The 10980-nt window shown below is 43.5% G+C and overlaps 1 protein-coding gene across 1 annotated transcript in view; it reads left to right on the top strand.

Annotated features, from left to right (window-relative positions):
- The first annotated feature begins 2413 nt into the window (after positions 1–2413).
- Positions 2414–10980, top strand: part of SLC25A38 (solute carrier family 25 member 38) — a 44595-nt gene continuing 36028 nt past the window's right edge. The window contains exons 1-2 of the mRNA XM_075286362.1: positions 2414–2726; positions 3709–3790. Of these exons, the coding sequence (XP_075142463.1) occupies positions 2527–2726; positions 3709–3790 (282 nt within the window). The 5' untranslated portion in view covers positions 2414–2526. The remainder of the gene's footprint in view (positions 2727–3708; positions 3791–10980) is intronic.

Here is a 10980-nt window from a genome sequence, read left to right as displayed (position 1 = left end):
GAGGGACTTTCTCTTTCAATAGCAACTGATTCTAACTGCTATTTGGTATTAAAAAAAACAAACAAACCCTGCACCAAAAAAAATTCGGCACAGGTACAATCAGTAACTTCGTCACTGACGAGAGTTCTGTGGCAAACATGATATGAACAAAATGATGGTTTGTGCCAGTAAAAAAATAAACAAAAAAAAACAACCTATGATGAACTATCCCCAACTTGTTCTGGTAGAACTCCTCGCCCAATCAGCGGCCACAGAAAAGGAACTGGGAATATTGCAGGAGACATATGTGACTGACGTCCTATGTCCTTTCCTTCGGTTCGTGATTGGCCCCAGCAGCCAAGTGCGGTGAGGACTTCCATCCGAACAAGCTCCCAGACAATCTTGGACATCGGAGTGCTGGGGATGGGAAAGTATGGTATTTTTATTTTTTTTACCTTTCTTGGCCTCCTGGGAGAAAAAAAAAATTAATTACTGGAAACCCATTTAAGCCTAAGGCCCCACGAGCTGGAACCGCCGTGCTAAAGTGCTGCAGGAACAACCGCGGCGTGAACGCATTGCGGTTCTTCCCGCAGCGTTTTGAGCAGAAAGTTCACAGTTTTCCACGACAAACTTTCCGTTACAATTATATCTATGGGAAAGCCGCTGGCGTTTCCGTAGATATAATTGACATGCTGCGATTTTCAAAACCACGACGATTTTGGAAATCACAGTGTGTCCGCACTGCGATTTTTTTCTGCAAAGTGGGCATGGGATTTGCATGAATCCCATCCACTTTGCAAGTACTGTACAAAGCTGCGATTTCCACCCCATGCGGCCTAAGGCTAAGGCCCCACGTTGCGGAAACGCACATTTTTTTGTTGCAGATTTTGCGGCAGTTTTTTGAGCCAAAGTTAGGAGTGAATTTAACAGAAGGGAAACATCTAAGAGCTTCGTTTATATCTTCCATTCCTTTTCAATCCACTCCAGACTTTGGCTCAAAAAGCCGCAGCAAAATCTGCAAAAAAAAAGCTGCGTTTCCGCAACGTGGGGCCTCAGCCTAAAGGAGTTGTTTGGGATAAATATAAATCCCTACACTGATCTAAACACCCTTCCCCCCTTTTACTGTCCATAGCCCTGTACTGTCAGGGGTGGTGTTCCTTACCACCCAGCCTGGTAAGCTGTGAAGAACGCCCCCGCTCCTGACTGTACTAGTCTATGGAAGGGTACAGTCAGGAGGGGCGCTCCTCACAGCCCAGCTAGACTGTCAGGAACACCCTTCTGACAGTGAAGAGACACTGGAGACGGCACTGATATCTCTTGCCCCAGGGCACATCACAGGAAAGCCAACAATGTGCTGAATTCAGTGCACTTTCGGCTTTCTAGTGGTACACAAAACCGCATGTGCCCGAGGATTTGAATGGTCCTCTATAAGCCCTCACACAGCTCTGAGTGGAAAATAAAAGTTTTTAAAAAGTTACAGCTTGGTAAGCAAAGATAAGCGCCTATTGAGTTTAATGGGCAAATTCTTCAAAAAGAATGGATAGGCGGTCTATTTTGCTCAGTTTTGTGAACCATGGAGCTCCATTAAAGCATGTAGATAAAAAAAAAAAAAAAGAATTCTTCACAGACCAAGAATTAACGATAACAAAAGTACTAAAAATTAAAAATAAAATCGCATGACTCCTTTATCAATATGTGATAACACTTTCTTATTTTCTAGGGCACTTAGGGCTAGTTCACACGTGAACTGCCCGCGCGGGTTTTGACACAGAGAGAGACGCAGCGAGCCGCGTCTCTCTCTTGTCAAAACCCGCCCACTGCGACCATCGCTGTCGCGGCTTAACCCACTGCTGTCGGCTCAAATGAATGAGCCGACATAGGAGGGAGCTGCGGGGGGCGGAAGCCGCGCGACTGAGACAGCGCGGCTTCCGCCTGAAGAAAGGACATGTCCTTTCTTTTCTCCGCTAGCAGCAGCTCGCCGCTAGCGGAGAACAGAAGCCCGGCAGTCTCCATAGACCACCATTATAAGGGGAGGTTTTGGACGCGAAATCCGCTGTCAAAAACCTCCCCTTATACTCACGTGTGAACTAGCCCTTAGAGCTTTTATTATGCCCTGTTGTAACCATCAGCCACAATCCTAGGCTATGACCAGTGCCGCAACTCCTCCAATGGCAAGTATTACACACATGCACAACAGCCCCTATGTGTACTAACATACATAACACATTCAACTGTACGAGTACCAGAAGACCGTTCCACAACCCCCTTCCCTAAACAGCACGGGACTACAGTATGGAGCACCATCAGCTCAACAGCGCATTCAACGTTTCACTGTATGTAACCAATAGCGCTCCAGGCACGCCAGGCCTGCGGGAAGAAAGGACTGAAAAGTCACGTGCCTGACGTGACTTTACGTCATCACGCTAACCAGGAACAATTCCATTCTACAAACGAGCGAGCGGTCGAAGCGATGCACGTTACTTAACATTAGGTGTTTGTATTAGCGCGCGTCACTGTCTCTCATGGAAGTCTGGTAATGACAAGCATATGAACCAAATGTGTAACGCTGAGGTAATGGCAGCGGATCCGTTGGTATCTAGTAACCGAGTCACGGCTCTGTCTCATATGCACCCAGTGATGAAAGCGTTTGTGTGCGGCTCATTGAGCGGAACCTGCTCTACTCTTCTCTTCCAACCTCTAGATCTTGTGAAAACGCGGTTACAAACGCAGCAGATCGTTTCCACGGGGTAAAGACTTTTTTAAAGCTTGTTTGTTGGTTACTGTGTTATAGACTGCAAAATTAAGTTTTGTTTTTATAGTTTTATGGCGGTAAAATATTTGGTACTATTCCGTTATCGGGCCAGCAGCAGCGCAGTTCAGCAGCAGCTTTCGGGACAGCAGTTCAGCAGCGGGAATTACAATGACATCCGAGGACTGCTGGCCCGATGCTTGTGCCCAGTAACCAGTACATCGATGACCCCCCTCCCCCATCCTTCTCCTCCTGCCAGTGCTGCCCCCCAGCTCTCCTTACATCTTCCCCGTACCCTCTCCCCGCCACACGACTAGGCCTCACCTCAGCGCTAGTACCGAGACCGAAAGGAAAGACACCGGGGCTCAATCCAGGCCCTGACAAGAAACACGCCGACTATAGGAACGGTGAGCTACAGCGAGCCGGAGGGACAAACTTTCTGCAGCGTCCGGCGGCTATCTAGTAGCATTCATTGCTCAAGATTTACGGTGAGGCCTATTACAGGGAGAGGGTACGGGGCAGATGTAAGAAGAGCTGGGGGGCAGCACTGGAAGGAAGAGGAGGATGAGGGCATCGATCGATGTACTGCCTACTACACACAAGCACGGCCTCTATCATCGGGCCAGCATCGGCTTAGTCATGTGGCGGGGAGAGGGTACGGGGTAGATGTAAGGAGAGCTGGGGGGCAGCACTGGAAGGAGGAGGAGATGGAGGGGGGGTCATTGATGTACTGGCTACTGGGCACAAGCATCGGGCCAGCAGTCCTCGGATGTCATTGTAATTCCCGCTGCTGAACTGAACTGCTGTCCCGAAAGCTGGTGCTGAAATGCGCTGCTGCTGGCCCGATAACGGAATAGTACCAAATATTTTTCTAGCTATTTTTAAAATAAGTAATAAGGCTTCACCAAGACTTAGGAGCTTCATCAAGACCACTCTAACAATAGATGTTTTGTCCACATCTATGTCTTGCCTCTCTACAGGAGCCGAGTAGGGATGTTAAAGCTTTTCCTAACAGTCATTCGCAATGAAAACTTCTTGGGACTGTGGAAAGGGGTGTCCCCGGTAAGTAACTTATTATACAGAGATCTTGTGACCAAGTTTCCTGTGACACGACTAGTACAGTGTCTGTGGTTAGTTCTGTTACCAAGGCTGTAGCTAGTGTGGGTTTAGAGGTTGTAATCACACCTTATTCCTGATGTCTGAGGTGGCCCAAAGACATCTGTGCTCTATAAGAAGACTCCAAGTAAATCGCATATGGTGGATGATTTTGAAGGGATTCTACCATTAAAAACTTTTTTTGAGGATAAGACGTTGGAATAGCCTTTAGGAAGGCTATTCGTCTCTTACCTTTAGACGTGGTCTCCACTGCGCATTCCTTAGAAATACCGCTTTTTACCGCTATGCAAATGAGTTCTCTCGCAGCGTTTGGGTTGTCCCCACCGCTGCCAGAGAAGTGTCTTCAAGCGCCGCCTCCTCCTTCGTCCGCAGCATCATCTTCAGTGTCTTCTTCTGACGCAGACTCGTAACTTCTAGGCCTTGGGCAGAGCAGGCGCGCAAGTCACGGGAAAATGGCCGCTTGCACAGTATTGTTAGTGGCCATTTTCCCATGGCCTGCGCAGTCTGCTCTGCTAGAAGTTACGAGCCTGCGCCGGAAGAAGACATTGAAGATGACACTGCGGACGAAGGAGGCGGCGGCGCTTGGAGACTCTTCTCTGGCAGCGGTGGGGACGCCCCCATCACTGCGAGAGAACTAATTTGCATACCAGAAATAAACAGGCATATGTGCTGTTTAAGGGGACATTCGCACTACCGTAGCTGTCCGTGGCTATTGTCTGTTATAGGATTTTATCAACAGACACTAGCTGAACCATAGAAATTTTCATTAATTTCAATGGGATTTTATCTTGTGTCCGTTTACACCCAAGTCTGTTTTTTTTTCCAGTGGACAAAAAAATCCTACATGCAGTACTTTTCTGTCTGTTAGAAAAAAAGACAGCAAGTGTCTTATTTTTTTAACATCAAAGTCTATGGCCAACGGACAGTAACTGATAGCCATCAGTTAGTGTCTGTTATGATAGGTGCCTGTTTTTTGTTTTGTTGTTTTTTGAATGGACACCTTCATAACGGAATTCAATGGTAGTGTGAACCCTACCAAATGTAAAAAAATAAAATAAAGGGATAAGCTTTATACGACTTGCGCAATACCACAATACAAAGTGATGCGATAGCTGCCTCATTCACCTGAGGTTTTTCATATTGTGACTGAAATAGGGGACTCATTTCTATACTTTGAGTCAATTTGAAAAATTAAAGGGAACCTCAGTACATATAACATCAAGTAACAACCTTTCCTATGGTACCCGTGATGCTAGGTTCACAATTTGTTTGGATTTTCGTTTAGGGAGGTCCCCAAGTGGACCCACTGAACGGAAACCTAATCCACTTAAAAAAGTGGTTACCATTGGAAACCTGCAGACCCCATAGATTATAATGGAGTCCATCTGGTTTCCGCTTGATAAAGGTGGAAAAATGCGTGTAGGACTCCTCTGTCCGTATTTTTAAATCTGAATGGGGAACGGAATTCCCGAGTGGAGACCAAGCTCTAGTTTGAACCTAAACTGGACAATACTGAAAAGCGGGGAGGAATACTCAGTATAAAAACATAAATTTTATTAGAAATTATTAAAAACTTGGGAAGGATAATTACCAACAGACAAGAAGGGAGTCTGCTCCTACACAGGCATAAAGGGAATGCAAAGGTAGCACAATGTTCATAAACATACAGAATTAGTATAATATATCGATCTATCTGCACCTCTGCCTATAGTTAATGAGTACAATATATACCAAGAGCTACTCAGTATGAATCAACATAAAAGTCACAAATGTAACTAGCTCAGGTAAAAAAATATGGTGATAGCAAATAGCAGAGATACCAGGTATAGTACAGTACATAAATATATATATATATATCTAATCTATACGATAATTGACTAGTACAGTATATAACCAGAGCTGCTCAGTTAATAAACATAAAGATGACAGAAGTAACTCAAAATAAGTGCTAGCAGTATGAAGTAATATCAAGTACAAATCCATACGATCAAATAAATGCTAGTAGTATAAATAGACATCATATACAAATTCATAAAATTGGAGTGTAAAGTAAATGGATATAGTATCAGAGCAGACACAGAAACAGAAAGTCTCAGAGATGTTCAGTAAAGAAGTGAAATAGACTGTATAATGAATAATCAAAGATATAACAGTGAACACATACCCATAGTAAAATTGTAGGGAGCAGATACCCAGAACCCCCGCTTTTCAGTTTTGTCCAGTTTATTTTGGCTATAGGAATACATTATTACGATGTGACCCATACAGAAGGAATATGGTATGTTCTGGTACTTTTGATGTTCCTTTGATGTCATGTTGGTTGTATAGTTTGAACCTAGCCTAACTAAGATTTCCATTGCTGCAAGTTATAAGTCAAGTTATAAGATTTTAGAACCCATTCACTAATGTTAGTGAATGGAGACACAAGTCACAATGTGATTTTATTCACTAACATTAATGAAGCAATTGCAGGGTGACCTGTTTGCCTCTGTTTGAGTGATGTGGGTTGCTGTGAAAATCACTGTGTAGCCCTAGCAAAGTTTCACCCTGTGAGGCCAGCAGTTAGATAGGGTATAATGCTAGTGAAAGCTAGGTTAGGGGCACCATTACAGGGTGATTACATGATGATATACTTGTTGGGGCCAGTATAGGGTGGATAAAAGACCTGGCAGGTTCCCTTCAAAGGGCTATTCCATATCATAGGTCATATTCATACAGTGGAATGTGGCTCTGAATTTGAGGCAAATTCTGCTTCAGAATCTACTCCAAATTCTGTCTGAAACCAGCCTTCATTGATTTAAATGTGAGGAAGGTTCTGAGTCTTACCTCCTAACTGATTTTTCATCTAATGGAGAAAAAAAAAAAAAAAAAAAAAAAAAATGTCATTCCAGAAGTGAGTGCAAGGCAGAAAATTCAAACTGGCAGATACAGAATTTGGTCAAATGGGAAAATATAGCTTTAACTTAAGAGTTTTTCAGCTAGGAAAAATTCCGCTGTGTGAACAGCCCCTGTTGATACTCTCCTAACATATAGTCCGCTTCCACTCTTTTCTAATATCTCCCTTCACCTCCCCTTGTAGACTGTAAGCCATCATGGCCAGGGTCTTCTCTCCCACCATACCAGTTCAGTTGTTTATGTACTATAGTTTTGTGTTTTATTTATTATGTGCCTTTGTACTATGTATTTGCAGTCTTTTTATATGTACAACACTATAATGTAGCTTTAACATGGCTTTACAGGACCCACAAGGAAAGGTACCCTACAGTGTACGTATGGAACCTACACCCATATCTTGACATCTTTGGGAACAGCACAATGGCGATATATCAAATTTATGGTTCCAGGGCATTGAACTGGTTACTAGACCAATTAGAGGGGGCAATTTTGACCGAAAGGTCCTGCAAAGGGAAGCACACTGGACCTTTGTCCTAGATACTGTGCATCCAAAGGGCTTGAATGAGGTCATTTCTTATAGTTGCTTCTTATGACTTGTCCTAGCCGTTCATAGTGCATTTGGGATCTTGACTGTCTTGATCCTATTGATTCAGGAGGGTTAACCCATTATATTCTCTTTATATTCCCCCAATATTTCATAGTCTTTTAGACCAATTTATGGGTGACAATTGAGCCTGTGTGGGGTGGAGGGTTTTAAATAGGAGGGAGTGACAACCACATTCCCTGCTAGTGTGTGTTTGGTCCTAATATCGGCCCAGCCCGATTGTATGCATGCCTGTCCTCTAGTATGTATGTATGCGTGTGTGTGTGTGGGGGGGGGGGTTGTGGGTGATTCATGAAATCAAATAACAAAACCAATTAGACCAGTAACCCAGCCTAAGGCTATATAGTCTGTCAGGTAGACTATATGGGTCGAATATAAAGGCCTTTTCCTGAGAGACTTGCATACCTAGGACGTAAATACCACTCCATTCCACTTTTATATATATCCTATTTTTGGTGGTAGTCAAATGGTGCCACTATTTTTGGGGCTTTTAAAAATACAGATACAGGTCAAGTTTTAGTGCATTTCACTTTTGGTTTGTTACTTATGACATCCACTCAATGTCTGTGAGCAGAGAAAACACTGTTTTAGCCCCTTAGATGCCACCATCAATAATAACAATGGAATCAATGGGGTCTGCAAATATATCAACAACAATAATAAATACTCACTATTACCTTGTGCAGCCTTTGTTATACTTTCTGCTGCTTGTATTGCTGTTATCTACATGCATTTAATACATGGGCAAACTACATTTTCCATGATTCATCTCCCTGCTCTCACTCTGTGTACCCCTCCCTTCTCTACTGTCCCCTGCATTGAAATCACAGGTAATGCATCACTCATACATCTGAGATCACATGCTGTTGCGATGTTTTGTTTGTAAGCTCACTCCACTCCCACCTCTTCTGTGAACAGCAGTTAGATGAATCATGGGAAATATAGTTTGCTGTATAAGAATACAAATAGCCAATATATATAAAAAATATTGCATATACTTTATCAAATATATAAAAAATTCATTGTGATCAGCAGATATAGATGGAACACCAGTAAATACACGGATGAAAACCAAGCAACGGACCAAGCATTCATAAGGGGAGGAAACAACTAAAAAATTGTCATATAAATAGATTAATTTACAATACAAATAAGATTGAAGACAATATTTGTTGTACCTCTACTCATCTGGATGTATGTATAAATATATTTTTTGCAGGGAAAAATAGGGGCAATCCAATATCATACAATGCAATGCATGTGTGGTCAGAACAATAATGTATTCCTATATACACACACACCGTGAATAGTATCAGAAAAATAGCAAAAACAACCAAGTGTAGTCACCAAATAATTGTATCACGGGGTGTGTAGAATGCCAATGAAAAAGAGTAAGAATTACCACACATACATATAGTAGCAAAAAGATGCAGGGATTATTAACCCCTATATTGAATAGATCCCATTACCTGTAGACATGACATCAGGCGAAACGCGTCGAGGCGGACACAACATGTCTACAGGTAATGGGATCTATTCAATATAGGGGTTAATAATCCCTGCATCTTTTTGCTACTATATGTATGTGTGGTAATTCTTACTCTTTTTCATTGGCATTCTACACACCCCGTGATACAATTATTTTTCTCCCCGAGGCGAGATGGAGGGGGTGCCGATATGTATCAACTGCAACCTGAGGTCTGGCCAAAAAATCATATGCACCCCAAAACAGCTGAAATTTACCTTATGAAATTTGCATTTCCTGGAGTCCAGAGGCAGTACACAAATGGGATATTTTTCCCCTAGGTACAGTCAGAAGAGAAAAAGTTAAGAAGCAGTTAAACCATCAAATGGACAATCAGGACCTGCCTTTAAGAGGCCCACTGAGTCCTTGTATAGTATAAAAGCAATAAAAAATAAGGAGGGTAAGCCAGTGGTGAACCTAGCCTCTCTGCTGCCTGTAGTACAAGGGGAAGCGGGGGCGGCAGTGAGCAGGTCCGGGGAGGTTTGTAAATAGGCCAGTACCTGCTGGGGATACTCCAGCAGGTGCTGGCCTATTACAAAAAAAAAAAAAGTTAATTTACTTACCGATCTCGCTGCTGCTACTGCTGCCGCCTCCTCTTCTCCCGGCAGTAAGACATTTGCGTCTCAACGTGATGACGCCACCTGTGCTGAGAAGCAGACGTCTAAACCAGTGCAGGAGAAGGCCGCTCGGGTTGTTTTAAGAGTGGCCTTCTCCTGCGTTAGTTTAGGTAAAAAAAATCGCCGGTGCTGCTCCCCTCCGGTCGCATCAGCTCGCCTCATTAGAGGTGCGGTGCTGGGGTAAGCTGTACTGCCTCTGGAATACAGAAAATGTAAATTTCAGCTTCCCTGTTCGTCCATCGGCAGTACACAAATGGGATTTATGAGGCAATACTCTCTGGGTGGGAATTCTATTGTCTACTTAAGTACCACTTTGAAAAAAGGCCATATCTTTTGAGACCATTATGCCCAACCTGTAGTACTTAAAAAACGTGATAATGGAAGACCATATTTCCACCATGCATATTTGGTGCAGTGGTACCCTGCCAATTCTGCCCTGATATTGAAATTGCTTCGGCAGAGTGCACCCTCACAGATTTTGGTGGGGGTTGTTTTGAGATGTCATAGCAGATCCTAGTGGAGTCTGATAAAAAAAAAAAAAAGAGGCTTGTAAGAAAGGCAGGATGGCCATTCTTGCATCCAATGCATGTACAAGCCCTTTGTTGGTCATTTTCAAGATGAGACCAGAACACAGGTAAGGGAGCGTTCACACTATCTTCGGTGTCCGACAGCTAGAGTCCGCTTCTAATGTCCGTTCAAAATCTTGTGCGGACATTAGCAGCGGACACTAGCTGTGTCTGTGACATTTTGCATTGATTTAAATGGACATCGTCATGGACAACTGTCCGCTTGAAAAGTCTTTCCGACTTTTCAAGCGGACAGCAAAAACCTACATGTCGGGTTTTGCTGTCCGCTTGAAAGGTCGGACATCTTTCGGAACGGACAGTTAAAGGGGCTCTATCAGCAAAATCATGTTGATAGAGCTCCACATATGCATGAATAGCCTTTATAAAGGCTATTCAGGCACCGTAAAAGTTATATTAAACTACCCCCCCCCCCCCCCCCCCCCCCCGTTTTAAAATAAAACCCTAAAAAAAGAATGTTATCTACTTACGCATCGTGCATGGTGGGCGGGCATCTAGGGTGTGTCTTCATCCACGCCTCTTCTTCCTCCGATGTCCTCCGGTCCCGTCCTCCGGCGCTCGCGAGCGGACACTGATATAAAAAAATGGCCTGGGCGCATGCGCAATAGCATGCAGCTTCTACTATGGCTACTGCGCAGGTGCCCAGGCCATTTTTTTTTTTTTTATCAGTGTCAGTGGGGCATATGTGGGGCTCTATCAGCATGATTAGCTTGTTTCCTGTTTGATGTTGTAAGTAGAAGAAATGAATTCTGGTAATATTCTCATGGTTACACAGTCATCCCGATTCCTAGATCTGAATCTCTAGAACAGAGAACTTGAAATTCACTAATGCTCTGGGCTGACCTAGTTGCAACCAAAAAGATTTTTAATGAGGTATCTTTTCAGCTTGCTTGATGAATGTTCATATTCTA

This window comes from Leptodactylus fuscus, chromosome 9 (genome assembly GCF_031893055.1).
Source record: "Leptodactylus fuscus isolate aLepFus1 chromosome 9, aLepFus1.hap2, whole genome shotgun sequence".
Classification (NCBI taxonomy): domain Eukaryota; kingdom Metazoa; phylum Chordata; class Amphibia; order Anura; family Leptodactylidae; genus Leptodactylus; species Leptodactylus fuscus.
Note: the sequence above shows the minus strand (reverse complement) of the source record. Positions and strands in the feature narration are given on the sequence as shown.